General features: G+C 44.2%; 1 protein-coding gene across 1 annotated transcript; it reads right to left on the reverse strand.

Moving 5' to 3' along the window:
- Positions 1-376: 376 nt before the first annotated feature.
- Positions 377-12,726, reverse strand: CD244 (CD244 molecule). The gene is made up of 9 exons (XM_067710686.1): positions 12,723-12,726; positions 11,150-11,488; positions 10,785-11,060; positions 9,230-9,337; positions 8,719-8,786; positions 6,507-6,560; positions 4,171-4,236; positions 2,697-2,753; positions 377-1,580 (listed from the first exon to the last, which is right to left on the reverse strand). The coding sequence occupies exons 1-9, from the start codon at positions 12,724-12,726 to the stop codon at positions 1,500-1,502; spliced, it is 1,053 nt and encodes a 350-aa protein (XP_067566787.1). The 3' UTR covers positions 377-1,499.
- Between the last annotated feature and the right edge of the window lie 8,434 nt (positions 12,727-21,160).

The raw sequence follows: 21,160 nt of genomic DNA on the forward strand, positions 1-21,160 counted from the left end.
GCTGTGACCCCTATCATTTCCCACTCCCTCTTCTCACCAAACTCCTTGACAGAGCAGCTCAGCTCCGAATAGGTGCCTCGGCTCCTCCCCCCGCCCTTCCTTTTGCATATATTTTCCAAGTTTTACCCTTGACACTTTCTCTAGGATGTGGTCTGTCCACACTTGCCTCCAGGAAGAAGCTAGCCTGGCCGACCACACACCTGCAGAGGAGAGGGATCAGGTGGGGCATGAACAAGTAGCTTATCCCCCAAGACTAAGTGGTCCTGGGATCTGGGGACCCTAGAATCTGTGATTCCAGTGTGAACACAGGCGGGGAGACACTGACAGCTTACCGGGAAGCCAGACTCCCCTCCAGCAGGAGTTGAACAGACGTGTTTATTGATGGCCCACGTGTGCCCTTTGGCTGCTATAGAGAAGAAAAGTACAGAATAGGGAGGAGACCCAGACATTTAATTCAGGAAAGAAATTTAGACTGCCTCTAAATAACAACACAGTTCTATATTAAATTCATACCTTATATACAGAGTGGGGCAATTGAAGAACAGGCTCCATGCAGTGTCACCTGTTGGGGGTCCCTGAGTAGGCCCTCTTCCAGTTTATTCTTTCCTGGGCTTGGCCAGAGTCTCAGCCTGCTCTCCACAGCCTTGTGGAAGGGTCTGGCCTGAAGACTCAGGGGGGCCCAGCAAGGTGCCTGGTTCCCAGTTGCTCAGCTGTCTGAGCCCTCCCTCCAGCATGTGCCGTGGGGAACATCAGGACTCAGAACTTAAATACAATATAGTTTGTAACTGTGAAGAGACCGGAATAGATGTCTAATAATGTGTTTTTGTAAGTCAAACCTCGTTCTGTAGACAGAGCTGGTCCCACTGCCAGGTTATCAGGATGGCATGGGCTCTGCGTGATTTTTCCACTCAGAGATGGGCTTGCTTTGCACAATCTACCCTCGCTCCTGCCTACACCCTTTTGTGACCAAAGCCCAGGCATGGCCCCCTTGGAGAACCTGCCAGCTGGCTCACAGCTAGTTATTCCACCCTCACAGAGGGGGCTGTTTCTTTTCCTCTGTATCCCCGTTATCTTTCCTTCCTCTTTGGAAGATGGGCCTGGGCAAGGGAAGGGTCTAAAAACGTGGTCATCCCTGATTAGGGAGGAAGGAAGACAAGTCATAGATTAGAAAACCAGCGGAAGGGAATCTTAATGCTAATAATAACACCACCATACATTTACATCGCACTTGAAAGATTACCAGTACTTGGATTGCTGAGTCTGTTTTTGGAAACTACCCAATATCTCTACTCATTCTTGTCCAGTCTGTGAGTTGAGATAGTATTTAACAGCGTTGCTCCTATAATGGCTGTTAGCAATCATTTTTTCAAAACAAAATATAGACCATGCACAAACTCTCATATCCTCTCCAGACTAGGAACTGCTCTGCAGAGAGTCATGTGGTGTCATCCATTGCAACAGAAGCTGGACTGTAAGGAAGATGAGAACAGCTGCGGCAACTAGGAATATACACAGAAGTTCTCCAGCTCCCTGCGGCTCAGTCGAGCCGGGTTCTCAGCTTTGGGTGCTCTCTTTCCCACCTGCAGAAGAAAAGGAGAACTTCAGACCCTCCCACCAAGAGATCCTTATAACAACCCTGTGGGCCATGAATTATTATCCCGATTCATAATTCGTAAGAAAAGGAAGCTCACATGGGTACGGCAAAAAATTCAGGGTCAACTACTAGTAAGAAGTAAAGGAGGGGCTTGTATCCAGTTCTTCTGGCTCCATTTCTAGTGCTTTTTAACCACACCACCCCTCTTCGTGACCCACCTAGATTGCCTTGGCCCACATGGTGTCCTTTACAGCCCTGGCCTGTCCAGCTGGCTTTACTGTAGGGCCGCAGCTCAAGTGCCAGAAATTCCAGCAGGCCCCCCTCTACCTTCTCCCTTGTGACCAGGGGCAACATCTTTATCAGGCCACAGGTGGAAGCTCAGGTGTTAAATGAGGCTGATTGGTGGGGTGCTCTCCATGCTTTAAATTCTCTGGGTATAAATGGGAAGTATAATTATACTACCTCATAGTATTCTGTGAGGATTAAATAAGATAGTTCACATGAAGACACTGGCAGGCATATATATATATATATATATATATATATATATATATATATATATATATATATATATATATATGCAATAAACCTCCAATAAACATTGAGTCCCTACTTTCCATTCCCTAAATGGCCTGATGGGAATCATTTCGGCCACCGGGCTCGTTGGTCTCTTTCGTGCAGTGTCCATCCCAGCAGCAGCTGAAGATCACCTATATCCTGGAATGATTCTCAATTACTTACTAATGGGAAAATCATTTAAATTCATTTATCCTCCCTTCTCTGCTCCCCATTCCCCAACACACACATACCCGTAGAAAGGAGAGATGTCCGGTGTGTGGCACACAGCTGGGAAACTAGCCTGGGGATAGCCCTAATTTAAAACTCTATCTCCCCAACAGGGGTCAAACTCCAAAATATGATATGATCTTGGGTTAGACCATCACTCTCTTTGAGCTTCAGTTTCTTCATCTCTAAAATGAAGATTTGGATTAGAAGATCCCTAAAGTCCCTACAACCCTGAGACTCTGTGGATGACTTTTCACACGTGTATGAGTTCAAGGCTATGCTATGAGCACTAAACCCATTCAGAGGAGCTCCTTACCTCTTCATAGATAGTTTTATTGACGGAAGTGTTGCGGTTCGTCTTCTTGGATCCAGACTGGAAATTCAGAGGGTAAAGAGTGCTTAACTTCAAGTTAAGAAATGTACCACTCCTAACTGATGTGAGAGGTCCCAAAGGAGACTCAGGGCCCAGAAAGTCCCTGAAGTGTCCCCAGCCAGAAGTGAATAGAATTTCCTACCCCGGGAGTAAACAATGGTGTCTATGGTTTCCAAAGAAGGCACAGTACATACTTGCCTATGATATGACATTTCTGAACCAAAAGAGTTTAGTATCCCACACCCACAGACCCCTAAAATCCACACATACACACATTCCCAGCACACACACACACCCCCTTCAGACAAACCTAATACAAATACTGCCTCAAACTGTGTATCGTTTCAACACACAGCATACATACACACCTTAGTGTAAACAATTCTGGCACATACATAAGTACCAATCCTAGCACATACCCTGAACATGGTGAAACACTGGAGACAGTGCAGGGACTCAGAAGCACTTTCAGTAGTCTACAGAGCCTTCACAACCTAATACAAAAGCATGAGATCATGGTGCCCGTGACCATCTATATGTCCATAAACTCTAGTGTATACTTTAAATATAAATACCTCTCATGGTAGAATCCAAGTTGATTTAATGACTTATTAGAAGGAGGGTGAGTGAAAAGTCTAAAAATCTTCCCAAACCTCTCCCCCATTTGACACAAACACAGGATCCTGACACACATGAACTCAACACTTCCACAGTTTGGCAGATCCCAAACTTCCCATACTACCATGGTAAGGTTTTGGCTTCATACTGTGACTCCAGCCTTGGAATTAACATTCTTCCCACCCACCCCCCACCCCCCAAGGTGGAAATATGACCATGGGCACTAGGATGTCCCACTTTGTGGTCCCAGGCACATGTAACAGCTGCGAGCTCAGCTTGGAGAAGGATTCAAGGAGACCGTGATGGGTTGCCTCGTTCTGGAGACCACCACCAGCAGGTGACTGGCCAGAACCTTTGTCTGATTCTCTGAAAGTCAACACTGTTTCTCTCTAGGTCCAGTCTACTCCTCCAGTTCCAGGTTATATGCCCCTGCCTTGGAAATGACTCCATTATCTCCCACCATAGCCTCAGTTGGTCTAATGAGGACTCTGTGGTCCTTCTGCACAAAGCACCTCCTTTCTGTCTTTGACGGTCCTCTGCCTCCCACAGAAACTCCTATAGAATCCACTCTTCTCCTAATCTCAGAGCTGTTCTTTTTCTCCAGACAGAACCAGAAAGGCATTTCTAGTTGACCCATTAACATTTAAACACAGTCATTTAACACAAGCTACTCAGATACACACAGTGGAAGACAACTCACTCAAAAGTATACACACACACACCCTCTGCAAACACATGCCTGCATATGTACAGGCAAAATACGTATCTGCGTAAAGAGCACCCTGCGGAGGAGACTTACCTTCCAGGAAGACTGTACTAATGAATACAATGTATGTGCGTTATCTTGTGATGTGGAAGCAGAAGACTACAGAAAAAAGAAATAAAACCATTTCAGAAGCAGAGATCCAACACAACCCTGGGGAGGCAAGCATCTATCTCTTCCATTCCTCCCCTTCAACCTTGCCCAGACAGCAGGTTTAAGTGTTAGTGAAAAGAATCCTGGACTAGTTGGGAGGTCAGACAACCTGAAAGGTAGTCCTGCTCTGTTATTAAAGCTAGCTGTGGGCTTCCCTCGTGGCGCAGTGGTTGAGAGTCTGCCTGCCAATGCAGGGGACACGGGTTCGTTCCCCGGTCCGGGAAGATCCCACATGCTGCGGAGCGGCTGTGCCCGTGAGCCATGGCCGCTGAGTCTGTGTGTCCGGAACCTGTGCTCCGCAACGGGAGAGGCCACAAGAGTGAGAGGTCCGCGTATGGCAAAACAAACAAACAAACAAAAAAGACAGCTGCTACTTTTTGAGTGCTTATTCTGTATATGCATTCTCCCCTAACCCTTATAACACTCCTACAAAATAGGAATAATCATAATTTGCCCCATTCTACAGATGAGATTCCAAAAGGGTAAATAGCCCGACTCTCCAAGGTTCTTTCCTCAACACCTCAGTGCCTCCCTTTGACATCATGCCTTCCCTCTCTGGACCTGAGCCAGGTGTCCTCCAAGGCAGGTAACCATCCTCTTTTTAAGATGCTCCAGAGGAGAAATCTCATTCTCACCATCATCTCAGTCTAAGAGGATTTCTTCCTTGCATTTATTTAAATTCCTCTTGTTGGAATTCAATGTGACTAAAGCCAGAAAACTGCCAGATATCAATGGCCCTTACATCTCTCTTTGACTTTGGCCCATTATCAGTGAATCACGTTATCTTAAGGGGAGTAGAAGTAGGCAACACCCAGCTTGGGAATTCCAGAGTGGCTCTGAGGGGTCGGGCACCTTCCTTCCTCCTTTCCTCCCTCTCTTCCATTTCTCTCCTCTCTTCCTCTCCCCTCCATTGCCTTCCCTTCTCCTCTTCCCTCTTTTCTTGATCTCCCTCTGAAGCTTATCACCATTCCCCAAGAGTTTTCTTTGCCCTGCAGCCTAGCCACCAAGCTGAAGAGGTTGCTGCTTCAAGTCTTAATTCTTTAAAAAATAAATAGGTAAAATAATGTCATTTGTATCAGAAATTATCATTACTGACCACCAGGGGGCAGTGTTTCCTTTGCGAGAGATGCCTCCGCATCTGGGTTATCAGTACAGTCATTTTAGCAGTCAATATTACAGTACAGGCCCCTTCTCCAGTTTACGGGTGAATTTCCACAATCCCAGAATGTTAGAGATGAAGTAGGTAGAGGTGGAGTGAAGACTCGGAAACACTTTGGCTCAACTTTGCCGCAACACAGCTATGTGGCCTTGAGCACGTTAGTTAACCTCTGAGTTTGTTTCCTCACCCACGAAATGGGGTTTTTTTTAATTTATTTATTTTTGGCTTTGTTGGGTCTTTGTTGCTGCGCACGGCCTTTCTCTAGTTGTGGCGAGCGGGAGCTACTCTTCGTTGTGGTGCACGGACTTCTCATTGCAGTGGCTTCTCTTGTTCTGGAGCATGGGTTCTAGGCACACTGGCTTCAGTAGTTGTGGCAGGCAGGCTCAGTAGTTGTGGCTCATGGGCTCTAGAGCGCAGGCTCAGTAGTTGTGGCGCACGGGCTTAGTTGCTCCGCGGCATGTGGGATCTTCCTGGACCAGGGCTCGAATCCGTGTCCCCTGCATTGGCAGGCGGACTCGTAACCACTACGCCACCAGGGAAGTCCCCGAAATGGGGTTTTTATTAGACCTACTTCATGAGGTTGTTTTGTGACATTCAATAAGAAAATAGACATGTTAAGTGCTTAATAAATGCTATTGTTAAGTCATAATTAGATAAAAGAGAACAACACAGATGCATTCTCTCCTGAAAACAGGTATAATCAAGGGCAGGAATAACAAGTGCAAGGTCCCCAAGTATTGGAAGCAACAGGGAGGGAAAACAGAAGTTGAGTCCGCTGACAAGTTTCCTCCTCCCACTGACTTTATCTGGACCACACTTGCTACCAGGCATGGAAGAGAAAAGAATGTCTGCATCAGACTTTCCAGCTCTATTCCACTGTCGAGACATTCCAGAATCACACTCATCTTTACAAACAACTTAATGCAGCTGAGGCCAAGCTGTCTTCCGGACTCCAGGAGCACCAAGGTCTTACTCTGCCATTCAAGGTTGTGAGTGCCTAGGGGGCATTAGGAAACCCCATGGACAGGTACAGAATGGATTCGAGAAACCAGAGTGGTACCTGGGACTGGATCATGGAGTAGATGCTTCTCCCTTCTCCAGGGGAATTCTGCTCCTGCACAAGAGATAGTAAAAGGACATATGGTAACGTGAGCAGACAGCTGTGTCCGTCTGAATTTGGATCGAGTGGGGGAGAAACAGCATAAGAAGAGGCGCTCCCGGGAACCTGGGAGGGAGGTGTTCTTTGAGCATCTCAGGATAGGGAGAGACAGTAGGAGCGACTCACCGTGCAGCAGTTAGTGTCAGAAGTGAGGAACCTCCCAAGTGTGAAAGAATTGCATCGAGTGACCCTGCCCAAAGGGTCTCCTGTCACTTGCTTTACTTGAGTAACTTAGAAACTTGTCTTTGCTGACTTTCTGACTAAATTTGCAACATAACTACTGATAATGGGCAGAGCTTTGGGTAGGGCTCTAATCTGAGTCGTACCTATAAGGACACAAATTCAGGCACTCTAAATGTTCTAAAGCCCCCTCTCTAGATCCAGCTTTGGTGGCCAGCTTGCCTTTGGCCTCAAGCCAGCCTCTGAGCAGTGCTGGTGGTGCTGGGTGGAGCCCTGGAGCGAGGCCAAAGGCAGGGAGCACATGCCCTTTCGGCTTCCCTCTTCAGTCCTGTCCCACGGGAGACTGGAGTTGGAGGCATTTCATGCTGCTCGACCCCGAACACAGACTGCCAGGCGGGGCTCTAGGGGAGAGCCCATGGAGACCATTAGAGTCCATTAGACAAGGAAGAAGCTGAACTCCCCAGAAGCAGGAAGACGCTAAGAGGAGCAGAGAAACATGAACCGTCCGTGGAGGCTGGAGTCGCTGGCATCTGGCAAGAAACAGGAGTTTGTGCTTTTCTCTTCTGCCCAGACCTGAGTGAAGTGTCTCCAGAAAGGTCAGAGCTGGGGCCCAAAGCGAGAGCACGTGAAGCTTGAGATTTAGGCCTTCAAGCAGAACCTTGGGGACAGTAGGGACAGGCCATAGAGAGATGCGGCCACGGAGGGAGGAAGCCCTGAGTCAGATGCAGAGTAACAGACCTGAATCCCCAAGAGGTCTCTTTAACTCTGAGTAGTTATTTTCCTTTGTCTTCTCCTCCATTTTACTTAATCTGAAGTCACCTTCATTTTGTTGGGGAAGAAAGGTTATTTTTACTGAGCAATTGGGCATCCGTGGCTGTAGAAAGATGCACTTGCTCTCAGGAATTTGTACCAGCATCCAGTAATGATGGGAGAAACAAAGTCTCCTTTTGTTTTTCATGTCCCAAAATATTCCATGGGTGGGGCAAGGAAACAGGCCAGGGAAGCCACACTGATTCCTAATTCCCACTGAGCCCAGACCTTTGGGAAGCTGCTTCTCTGTTCTATGAGGTCTCACAGGGCCTCACACCTGTGACAAGCAAGAGTCCCACTGCTGTGAATTCCTGCCTCGCCCCCGCAGGTGAAGCACCAGGAATAGGGGTGGGAAGAGGGCCCTTCCTCCCCACGCCCATCACCCTTCCCACCTGGCATTTCAGCTGGGCACTGCCTTTCCCCGAGGCCTGTCACACATCCTGCCCTGCTCAGGGGCAGAACAGCAGGAGGGCCCCTGCAGCCCCCCTGCAGTTTCCTCCTCTTCGACACCCCTGGATGACAGGCAGAGTTGGCCACTACCTGCAGAGACTGACTGGCCAGAGAGGTTCGCAGAGGAACTAACCTTTGTGCTAACCTGGTTACTCTCTCTAGCACCTCAGCCAGACCCGGGCCTCTTCCTCCCAAAGCATTGTGAGCACAGACCACTGAGGCATCTGTGAAACCGCTGTGCTTTGGCTGCTCAGGCTGGCCTCCTTCTCAGCCTGGGCAACGATCAAGGGACCCGCAAAAGTAAACTCGGACTTGCAGGGACACGAGAATTTGTGGTCAGACGCAAAATACAAGAAGGTTGGACTCTTCATGGGGCTGAGCCTGGCTGGTAAGACAGGACAGAAATGAGGACACCAGGGGGCCATCACTTCCCAACAGGTGCGATGCTGCACCTAGATGCCCCTTCTGCCTCCTTCATTTTTTCTGCAGCCAGGCCCCCTCGTTTTCCTCTTTTCCTCCACGGCCAGAGCTAGGAGGCTGTCGGAGAAAAGACAGATGCGGAGGACTGAGGACAATTGTCTGGTCCTCTTGGACCCCCTGCTCTGGATGGTCATTCTCCCAAGAGCATCTCCCAGACTAGTTGAGAGAAACCGCAGCCCCTAGGGTGCCGTACTTGATTTCTCCTGGTTTGCACGTTGTTGACATCTTCGTAGATCGTCAGAAATTCCTCTGGTCTGGTCTCTGTGAGAGGAAAGCAAAGAAGCAAAGAAAAGAGCTGCAGAGACCTCCAGAGGGCGTCCTGTCCAGGCTTCTGCTTCTGGAAATCCTCCCTCCATCCCAGATGACCAAGACCTTGAGAAAAGTTCTAGAAAGGAGGCAGATTAGTGCTCTTCCTAGGATACCGGAAATGCACAGTGGCAGCAACCTGCCCTGACATACCTATTCCGTCAGGCCAGGCAGAGTGCAGGTAAATCTGCACATTGGGGATCAGACTGTAAACATCCAGCAGCCACCCCAGAAGGCGTGGCCTGGGAGAGAGGGCCCAGCAGCCACTGCTTCCCCTCCCCCAAGCACACACACACATACCTCAATGCCCCCAAGGAAAAGCAGGTACTGTGCTCCCAGGCACATGCCACTGGGGATGACAAATCAGGCAACACACCTCCTAGGAACCCCCCACTTACGTGACTGCTTCCTCTTCCACCTCTGCACATAGAAGCAGGTGAGGGCACCCAGGAACAATGCCGTTAGGAGAATCATGATGCTCACCAAAGTGGACAGAAAGATGAAATCTGAGGGATATGGAAGGCACCAGGCCTGAGTGCTAAGCCCTCTCTGTTCTCCCTTCCCACCTGTCTGCTGCAGGGACTGCCTCAAAACCCACACTCCTCTCTCAAATGGCTGGTCTCCTCCCACCCTGTGAATTCACCATCAAAGTCATCTCTCTTCTCAATTGGGTGACCTCCCCTGAGTGATGCTAAGAGTCTGGGTATTAGTATCTCAGAGGCCAGGCTCGATTCTAAATCTATAACCTCTGTGCCCTGGGGCAACTTCCTTAATTAAACTCTCTGAGCCTCTGTTTTGTCACTTACAGAAAGGAGATAATGTTATCTACACATGGGGGTTAATTACGCAGTCTAATATATGTAAAACATCTGGCACAGCAAATGTTAATCCATTCACTCTTTTGTTTTGAACTCAACAAACATTTGTTGCACACCTACTATGTGCCAGGCAAGTCTTCCATTTCACCTTCTGCTATTCTTGCTTTCACTGCTCTTCATTCAAACGTTAACATTTGTGTCACACGTGTAGCCTCTTATATAACCCAGCCAACATGGGGAGAAGGGAAATGAATTAAAGTTCCAGATGCCAGCTGACTAGGCTCTTTACAAACATTATCTCATTTAACCTTAACAACAATCCTGTGAGGTACTTATTATTATCATCCCCATTTTACCCAAAAGAAAAATTGAGGCTCAGAGAGGTAATGCATCAGCCTCTGTTCACAGAGCTAGTGAATGATGAAGCCATGGCTGGCATGAACCAAACTCCAGTGTCCTTGTCACTCCACATTACTTCAGCTTGCTTGTTTCTTTTTTGCCCATGAATGCTTAGTGTGTTGCCCCATTTGATTATAAGTTCCTTAAGTATGGGAACTGTGGGTTGTTTTTTCCCATCATGCCCATGCTGATGGCACAGTCATTCTTTGTTTACCTAATCAATAGTGGTGTACACTTAACTCGGGGTAACTCTTAGGATGTGCATAAGCAAAAACAACCCAAGAACTCTTCTAGCTACCCCCAAGATCATCCTGATGACCCTATGACTCAGAGTACTGTATACAGCATAGTTACCTCTTGGGGAGCTATATGGTTTGGGGGAGTTATCACTCAGGAGGAGAAAGTAGATCTCCATCAGTCTCTCAGAGAAAGGAAGTGATGATCAGAATCATGGCAGGGCTGCGACTCACCAAACAAGTAAGCATTCCCTACATGAAGGAGAAATGCACATCTCCCAGAAGGAGATTCTTTTTTGGGATAAAATTCTTCCCAGACAAAGACAGCCCTGACTTTATGGAAACTGTGTGCCTAGAGGCCAGGACCTCCCTGGGGAAGGACTGCAAAGCCCTGGGGGAGGCAGCCAAGGGATCTCAGAGCCAAGCCTCCTTTGCACATGAGCCTGGCTGTGGGGTCCCACACCTTCAGCCCCTGTTACAACGCAAAGAGCTCCACTTACTCGAGTAGGCATTCAGACAGCCCTGTGTGAGTTGGAGGGTGTGGTTTGCCCAGCTGACAGGGTTGCTGACATTGCAGGTGTATGTGTGCAAACCACTGACATCAATCTGCTCCTCCAGTTTGGTGAGGTTCCTGGGTGTCTGAATCAGCTCAGTCCCTTTATACCAAGCATAGCTCACATCACCGCCTCTGGAGACTGAGCAGGACAGAGTCACTTGGCACATCCCCCTGTCCAGGACCTTCCACCTCTCCACCAGCTGGGGCTTCTCAACACGATCTGGAAGCAGAGATGTTGATCAGAAAGGTGCTGGAAATACAAGCCCTGCAGGAGTCAGAGGTGCAGTATGAGCTGTCCTGAGGACTCACCAAATACAGAAACCTGGAACTGATGTCTCCAAACCTTCCCAGTGTCTTCAGTGACCTCCAGGAGGTAGAGGCCACTGTCCTGCTGCTGAGCTGCCATGATGAGAAGAGTTAAGTTTTCTCTTATAAAGCTCAGTCTATTGTTGAAATGATTTGAAGTCCAATTCAAACTCTTCCCTACATCGCTCTGGCTGGAAACATTCTTCCAAGAGTATATGAAATAACAGCTTGAATTTGAGTATGGCTTCATCTTCCATATAACAGAGTATGTCCTTATCTGTATGCTGGGGGACCGTAACCAGACAGACTCTCCCGAGATTCCAACCACATGATCAGCAGAACCTAGGGATTATAGGAAAGAGAACCCAGGCTGGAGGTGGAAAGAAAATTTCAAGCCTGAGCATTGTGGGTTGTTGGATGTGACCTCCCTTAAACCAAGAGGATGGAAATGCATATGAGGAGCCCAAAGTCTAAGAGAACCTGAAAGTGTATCTCCCTTATCTGCCTCCCCTCCCTCCATGCTCTGTGCCTGAAGGGCCCACACACCAGTAATAATAGCTAAAATCTCCTGAGTTCTTATTATGGGACAGATAGATTTTAAACACTTTACATATTTTTACTATTTCACTTTACAATGACCCTAAAAGAGTCTTATCCCCATTTTACAGGTTAGGAAACTGAGTTAGAAAGAACTTAAAAGTAATTGGCCCAAGTTACACGTGAGAAAGATGAGCTTAAAATCCAGTCAATTTGGCTTTAGAGGACGAATTCTTAACCACGATGTTATAAATATCATATATGATGTCACTCCTTCCCCGCAGTGCTGAGGCAACCAACAGTGGCCATCAGTGACTGCTGGAAAGTCTTAATGGCCAGACCTAATAAGACTAACCCTCCAAGCTGAACTAATGGCTCCCTCCTCCATCCTCCGTCCTCATAGAACTAGATTCATAATCCTTTCTTGTAGCACTTTGCACATAAGATTGTGGTCTTTATTCATGAGTGTTTGCCAATTTTTTAGTTACTAGAAAGTATCCACAGGATTGCTCCATAGAAAACAAATAGAGAAAAATAAAACTACATTACCAAGGCATATCCTAGCACATCCCTCTCTAAGGACCATTATGGGGGCTAATGACCGTGAGAATGTGACATAGAGCTGCTTGTCATTGCCTACCCTAGAGTACTCCAGTGCAATCAATGAAAACAAGTGGAAATCCCTGTAGCCATTTTTGGCAAGGAAGCTATGTGGCATGGCCCAGTGGATGCTAGAAATGTAAAGGTCTGTCTGGGCAGGTTGAAAAGGGTCAGGGAGAATTTGGAGGAGAGAATAGAAGAAGGAGATAGTTATACAAACAGATCTGTTAAAATGGAGGACATTGAGAAGAGAGCGATGGAGAGAGATCTTTAGATGTCCATGTGCATTATAAATACACTCACTCCTAACCATACCTTCATGTCAGCATTTTCTCAGGAGACTAAGTAAATAACTGAAGGACTCGTAATTACTATCTGGTTAATATAATATGTTCCTCTGATTTGACACTCCTAAGAGTAAAACACATGAGGTTCCTACTCATAGTCCCATGATTTGGACTGGCTCTGCTTATTACCAAGCCAAAAGCAGAGACTGTGATATACATCTCTGTGACTTTGTCTCTTGAGGTCCTAGCACTGCCTAAAGATGTTGAGAACAAAGGTGAACAGAAAAATAATTACTAAACCTACAAAAAGGACATGAACTGTCATCACCAATTATTGAGTCCTTACTGAGTCCCCACTGTAATGAGGGCCCTGAAAAGGCAGGGCCTCTTCATGTGTAAGATATGGTTCCTGACTCCAGAGAATTTGTGATCTGGAAATAGAACATGCTTTCATGCCACAGCATACATTTAAGGTTGAGATACATAATCATCTAAAGAATTCTAATTCGGATCATGGAAGACCAGATTAAGACATGCTAACCAATGCTCCCACTGAGAATAACTAGAAAAAATGGGCAAAGTAAAAAAGTATGTTGTTAATGGCATCAGAGAGCTAATAAAGCAGCATAAAGTTATAGGGCCAAGATCTGGAAGAAGGAAACTCAGAGAGGTGAAACCAGAATTTTTGACTGCTGCTCCTTGGAGGCATCTTCTGAGTCCATAAAAAGCATCTGAAATGCTGAGAAGCTAAGCAGAGCTTACAATAAGCTCAAGGAACTAAGAGAACATGGAGTTCAGGAACCTCTTGAGAGGAAGTGGGTATACCTAAAATCCAGCAGATTTGGGGTTTGTACCATAAAGGTCTACACACTAAGAGTAAGGGTGAACAAGAAATAGGCCAAGGACTTCCCTGGTGGCACAGTGGTTAAGAATCTGCCTGCCAATGCAGGGGACACAGGTTCAAGCCTCGTCCTGGAAGATCCCACATGCTGCAGAGCAACTAAGCCTGTGCACCACAGCTACTGAGCCTGCGCTCTAGAGCCCACGTGCCACAACTACTGAGTCTATGTGCCACAACTACTAAAGCCTGCTCACCCTAGAGCCCATGCTCCACAACAAGAGAAGCCATCGCAATGAGAAGCCCGCACACCGCAACAAAGAGTAGCCCCTGCTCACCGCAACTAGAGAAAGCCCACGCACAGCAACAAAGACCCAACACAGCCAAAAATTAATTAATTAATTAATTTAAAAATAAAAAAAGAATCTGCCTGCCGATGCAGGGGACACCGGTTCGATCCCTGGTCCATGAAGATCCCACATGTCATGGAGCAACTAAGCCTATGTGCCATAACTACTGAGCCTGCACTCTAGAGCCCGCAAGCCACAACTAGTGAGCCTGTGTGCCACAACTACTGAAGCCTGCACACCTAGAGCCCATGCTCTACAATGAGAGAAGCCACCGCAATGAGAAGCCCATGCACCCCAATGAAGAGTAGCCCCCAGCTCTCCTTAATTAGAGAAAGCCCATGTACTACAACAAAGACCCAACGCAGCCAAAAAGTTAATAAAAAAGAAAAGAAAAGAAATGGGCCAGCTCTCACAGAGATTGAAGCCCAGTTTTGAATAATTTCAACCCTGAATTGGATTAACATTATCTAATATCTCTAGTATTTCTAATCTGACTAGAGGCAAATACAAATTATTCCTGGAGGAAAATAACAAAAACCAGCGCATTAAACTATTTCTAAAATTTTTCATACAACAGTGTCCAAAATGAAATAAAAAAATAAACAGGCATAAGAAGAGGAAACATGTCCAAAAACCAAAAGAAAAAATAGAAATAAATCCAAGGGACATCTAGATAATAGTGTTATCAGCCATAAACTTTAAAGTAATTTTGTTTAACATGTTCAAGGAAATAAAATATGTTTGAGAATTACAGCAGAGAACTAGTGTGATAGAAAGCAAAATGGCTATGCTCCCTGAAGTGTGACTTTGCAGCTCCTTCCATCATCAAGAGATAGAGTTCACTTTCCCATCTCTTGTAACTGGGCTGGCTTTCTGAACAGAATGCAGTAAAAATGATGTTGTGCCAGTTCTAAGCCTAGATCTGAAGAGGCCTTGCACATGCCTCTTGGAATGTGCCTCTACATGTTCTCTTGGCATGTTGTCTAGCTGACATATAAACAAGACTCAGATAGCCTCCTGGAGGATGAGAGATCACATGCAGCAAGCTGAGGCCTTCTTAGATCAGCCGTCCCCAGTCAATCTGGCAGCTGACCCTATATGCAAAAATGGTGCAAGCTGAAATGAAAATAATGACCCAGCTAAGCCCCGCCCAAATTGCCAACTAGCAGAATCATTGACTAAATAAGTGGTTGTTGTTTTAAACTACTAAGTTTGGAGGTGCTTCATTATGCAGCAATAGTTACCTGAAAAAATGAATTTTTTGAGAACCAAATGAAAATTGTAGGAATAAAATATAAAATAACTGAAAAATGAACTCAACTGAGACCTTTTCTGACCACAACAATATGAAACTAGAAATCAACCACAGAAAGAAAAACGGGAAAAGAACAAACATATGGAGACTAAACAACATGCTCTTAAAAAACCACTGGATCAAAAGTGAAATCAAAGAAGAAATCAGAAAATACCTGTAGACAAACAAAAATGAAAGCACAACCTTACAAAATCTATGAGATGCAACAGAAGCAGTTCTAAGAGAGAAGTTCATAGCAATACAGGCCTGTATCAAAAAACAAGAAAAATCTTAAACAAACAACCTAAACTACCACCTAAAAGAATTATAGAAGAACAAACAAAACCCGAAGTCAATATAAGGAAGAAAATAATGAAAATCAGAGAGGAAATAAATAAAATCGAGATTAAAAAAAAAAACAATAGAAAAGATCAATAAGTCCAAGAGCTAATTTTTTGGAAAGGTAAACAAAATCAACAAACCTCTAGCCAAGGTCACCAAGAAGAAAAGAGAGAGGACCCAAATAAACAAAATAAGAAAAGAAAGAGGGAAATTTTAACCATAGATACCACAAAAATACAAAAAGATTATGAGAATACTAATAGTTATATGCAAACAAACTGGACAACCTGGAAGAAATGAACAAGTTTGTAGAAACATACAGCCTGCCAAAACTGAGTCAAGAAGAAACAGATCATTTAAATAGACTGATCACTAGAAGTGAAATAGAATCTGTAATTTAAAAATGAAACAAAACAAAACTCTCTGCAAACAAAAATCCAGGACTGAACAGCTTCACTGAGGAATTCTACCAAACATACCAAGAAGAACTTATACCTATCCTTCTCAAACTATTCAAAACAAATTTAAGAGGAGGGAATACTCCCAAATTCATGGCTTCTATGAAGCCATCATCATCCTGACACTGAAACCAGACAAAGACACCACAAAAAAAGAAAATTACAGGTGAATATCTTTAATGAACATAGATGCAAAAATCCTTAACAAAATATTAACAAACTGAGTCCAACATTACATAAAAGGGATCATACACCATGGTCAAGCTGATTTCATTCCAGGGTCACAAGGATGGTTCAACATACATAAATCAATCAATGTGATACAACACCACATTCATAAAAGAAAGACAAACCACATGATTATCTCAACAGACACAGGAAAAGCATTTGACAAAATTCAACATCCATTCATGATTTTTAAAAAAGCTCTTACGAAAGTGGGTATAGAGGGAACATATCTCAACATAATTAAAGCCATTTATGACAAACCCACAACAAATATAATACTCAATGGTGAAAAGCTGAAATCCTTCCTGTTAAAATCTGGAACAGGGCAAGGATGCCCACTCTCACCACTTCTATTCAACATAGCATTGGAAATCCTAGACACAGCAATCAGGCAAGAAAAAGAAATAAAAGTTATCCAAATTGGAAGGGACAAGGTAAAATTGTCATTATATGCAGATGACATAATACTATATAGAGAAAGCCCTAAAGACTCCATACAAAAACAACTAGAACTGATAGATGAATTCAGCAAGGTAGCAGGATACAGGATTAATATACAGAAATCAGTTACATTTCTTTACATTAATAATGAAATATCAAAAAGGGAATGTAACAAAACCATACCTTTTAAAATCACACCAAAAGAAAAATAAAATACTTAGGATTAAACCTGACCAAAGAGGTGAAAGACTTATATGCTGAGAACTATAATACATTAATAAAGGAAATTAAAGATGATTCAAAGAAATGGAAAGATATCCCATACTCTTGGATTGGAGGAATTAATATTGTTAAAATGGCAATACTACTCAAAACAACCTACAGATTTAATGCAATCTGTATCAAAATACCTATGATATTTTTCACAGGACTAGAACAAATAATCCTAAATTTTGTATGGAATCATAAAAGACCCAGAATTGCCAAAGCAATACAAAGGAAAAAGAACAAAGCAGGAAGCATAACCCTCCCACACTTCAGATAATACTACAAAGCTACAATAGTCAAAATAGTGTGATATTGGCACAAAAACAGACATACGGATCAATTGAACAGAACAGAGCCGAGAAATAAACCCACACAACTACAGTCAATTAATCATCAACAAAGGAAGCAAGAATATAAAATGGGAAAAAGACAGTCTCTTCAGCAAGTGGTGCTGGGAAAGTTGGACAACTACATGTAAATCAATGAAGTTAGAGCACACCCTCACACCATGCACATTGAAGTAGTCTCTGCCCAGATGGGGAGTAGTGGGTTGGAGAAGGAAAGTCAGGCTCCGCCCTTTACTTGAGCCTCCTCTGCCACATGGATTGACTCTTCCTTTAACAAATGATTTCTCTGTAACAGGCAATGATGTTTGACAGCATTTTGACCACAGTAGAACTTCTTTCAAAATTGGAGTCAATCCTTTCAAGCCCTGCTGCTGCTTCATCAACTAAGTTTATGTAATATTCTGAATCCTTTGTTGTCATTTTAACAATTGATTAAGTTCACCATCTTATATGGGTGCAGTTTGTGGCACCCCAAAACAATTGCAATAGTGACATCAAAGATCACTGATCACAGATCATCATAACAAATATAATAATAATGAAAAAGTTTGAAATATTGAGAGAATTACCAAAATGTGACAAAGAGACACAAAGTGAGCAAATGCTGTTGGAAAAATGGAGCGAATAGACTTGTGTGACACAGGGTTGCCACAACCCTTCAATTTGTCAAAACTCAGTATCTGCAAAGTGCAATAAAGTGAGGCTCAATAAAACGAGGTATGCCTGTCTATAAAGAATTCCTAAAAATCAGTAAGAAATAAACTGACAACCCAAAAAAAAAAAAAAAAAAAAAAGACAGAAGACTAGGACAGGCACTTGGCAAATAAATGATACCCAGTTAACCAACAAGCAGCAAAAAGGTCCCCAACATTGTTGGATATCAGAAAACAATGAGACTCAACTATATCCCCACCAAAATGGCTAACATTTAAAAGACTGAAAATTCCAAGTATTGGCAGGGATGAGGCACAACTGAGACTCTGATTCATTGCTAATGGGAGTGTAAGTTGATACAGTCACTTTGGAAAACTGACAATATCTTTTAAAACGAAAGTTACATATGCCCTATAACCCAGGAGAATTTGTACATACTCAAGAAAATATATACAAGAACGTTCATATTGGCTTTATTCATAATAATTCAAAATGGGAAACAACCCAAATATCAGTCATCATTAGATGAATAAATAAATCATGTTATATTCATATAATGGACTGTTACCTAGCAATGAAAAAGAATAAACTGGGACTTCCCTGATGGCGCAGTGGTTAAGAATCCGCCTGCCAATGCAGGGGACATGGGTTTGATCCGTGGTCTGGGAAGATCCCACATGACGCAGAGTAACTAAGCCCCTGTGCCACAACTATGGAGTCTGCGCTCTAGAGCCCACATGCCACAACTACTGAAGCCCACACACCTAGAGTCGGTGCTCCGCAACAAGAGAAGCCACCACAATGAGAAGCCCATGCACCGCAATGAAGAGCAGCCCCCGCTCGCCCAACTAGAGAAAGCCCGCACGCAGCAACGAAGATCCAACGCAGCCAAAAATAAATTATTTTTTTTTAAAAAAAGAAGAATAGACTACTTCTACAAGCAAAAATGTGGATGGATCTTATCGACTTGGTTATTAATAAAGGAGCCAGACACCAAAAGGTATACAGTGAATGATTCTACTTATACAAAATTCAAAATCCAAAAAAAACAAATCTATGGTAAAAGGTTAGAATATTGGTTAACTCTGAGGAAATTATCAAGTAGGAGGGGACACAAAGAACACTATTGGGGTGCTAGAAATGTTTTACATCTTGAGATGGGTGGTGGTTACATGTACATACATATATAAAAGTTCATCAAGCTATTCACTTAAACTTTTTGTACATTACTGTAAGTTATATCTTGATAAAAATACAAAATGTAAAAAAGGAGTAATTACCACCTCTCAGAGAGCTGTTCTGATCATTAAACTAAGTAAAATGTACTTTGATAAGAGCAAAGTAAGATGTTGCCACTGTGGAAACATTACCACAGCAAGAGTGGAAAAACAGGAGATTTCTGCACTCATCTTTTGGCGAGATATTAGAAAATTCTTCCTGATACTTACTCAAATGACAACCAGAAATCAGTGGGTCAGAAATTCTCACAGGTAAAATAGACTAGAAAATAGGTTGGGCAAATTTACAGATTGACAAAGATGTTCTAAACCCAGGTTCCAGGTACATCTATAAGAATCAGTGAGCCCCTTTGAGGCAATGGGAAGACTATTCACTCCTATATTCAACAATTATTTATTGAATACTCTCTGTGTGTCAGGTATTGCTCTAGGGAGGATATCTTAATCTCAACACTTGACATTTGGAGCCTGTTAATTCCCTGTTGCAGAGGAAGCGGGAGCCGTCCTGTGCATTGTAAAGATGTGTAACATCATCCCTGGCCTCTACCCGCTAGATGCCTGCACCCCTGCCCCATTCATGACAAACAAAAAAGTTTTTAGACATTTCCAAATGTCCCCTGGGGGGCAAAATTGTCCCCACTTGAGAACCACTGCTCAAGGGCATTGGACTAGAGGGGTGAGCAAGAGATACAAGGTCCCTGCTCCCATGAAGCTTACACTCCAGTTGGGGTATGCACCATAAATAAGTGAAAAATGAGACAAGATCCTTTCAGAGAAGCATAAGTGCCATGAAGGTAGTTTTAAAAGGTGATTTAACAGAGTGACTGGTAGATTCATGGCCAGAGAAGACCTCTCTGAGGAGGTGACATCTGAGCTAAGAAATGATCGATATGAAGGATCCAGCCAGGCGAAGAGCTACAGAAAAAACATTCTGGGTAGGGGGAACTGCAACTTCACAGCTCCTCTGGGGACAGGGAATCAAGCAGAAGGTGCAGCCCTTAGGCAGAATATTAGAGATAGAAGAACTAAGCAAGATGGTCTTAGTGGTTGGCAGCATTTGCAAAGAAATACATGCATATGGTAAGTCTTAATTTCCTAGAAACAGGACATCACCTTCACAGACTATAGAAATGGGAGATGATAAAACAACCAAATTACATTCAAGAGATTAACCCAGGCAAGTAGAGTTGGGGAGAGTTGCAAATAGAATGGTACACAGAAAGATAGAAATGCCCCCCAAACGTAACAAGCAAGTGCTAAAGGAAGATATGGAACTCCCAAGACTGGGTAACTGGCAATAGCAGTGTCAGTCATATGAAGGGTCAAGGGTAAGGCTCAGTAGAGAGGGAGCCACACCAATGGATACATATTTCATTGACCAGGCACTGGGCTAAGTAATGGGCATCTAAAACTCCACCCCACCTCAGGCAGCAAAAGGGCTGAGACTACAGATGGATCTGGAGTATCCCACAGGAGCCAACTCCAAGAGCGACACGAAATGCCAAGTTTAAGGGCTCCAGGATGGGTGACAGAAATGCTTGTGACAAAACCAAAATCTATAGTGCTGGGCTGGATTTTAAATAAGGAATGAAAGCCAAATCATAAGAAGAGAACAGGACCAAAACAGAAGCATATAAGTGTAATATGGGAGCAGTGAACAGCCCAGGTTACTGGTGCATGCACGGGTGCATCTTACTGGCCCAAAGGCAGGGAAGAAGTTCAGCCAATACACCAAACAAAGCTTTCCAGGTTGCTCAGAGTTGGCATCTGTCATGATTGCTGTTGCTCATATCATATCTGTAAGTAGATATTTGTAATATCACTCCTATTTTGAGAAGGGGACTATTAAGGGCACTGGGCAAAGACGTAAAGGAAAAGTCACAATCTCTGTTTTACTGTGCTTACAGTCTAGAGGAAGATAAACCTAAAACAGCCAACTAAGACTTGATGTGAAATGTGCTATGGGGGTATGCCCAAGGTGTGACACAAGCATAAGGAAAGCATGCTCTACTATTCCCTGGAGCATTAGGAGTGACTTCCCAGAGGAGGTGAGCTAGGTGCTGCCTGGGGCACCCAGGCCTGCCAGGAGGATTGAGAAAGGAGTATGGAAGAGGGCATCACAGACAGAACAGC

The sequence above is a fragment of the Pseudorca crassidens genome, chromosome 2, assembly GCF_039906515.1.
Source record: "Pseudorca crassidens isolate mPseCra1 chromosome 2, mPseCra1.hap1, whole genome shotgun sequence".
Taxonomy (NCBI): Eukaryota; Metazoa; Chordata; class Mammalia; order Artiodactyla; family Delphinidae; genus Pseudorca; species Pseudorca crassidens.

Coding starts and splice junctions, on each gene's coding strand:
- CD244 (XM_067710686.1), bottom strand. Junction 11,061..11,149: donor GTTCCAGGTTTCTGTATTTG/GTGAGTCCTCAG, acceptor CTCTGCTTCCAG/ATCGTGTTGAGAAGCCCCAG. Junction 2,754..4,170: donor TAGTACAGTCTTCCTGGAAG/GTAAGTCTCCTC, acceptor CTGAATTTCCAG/TCTGGATCCAAGAAGACGAA.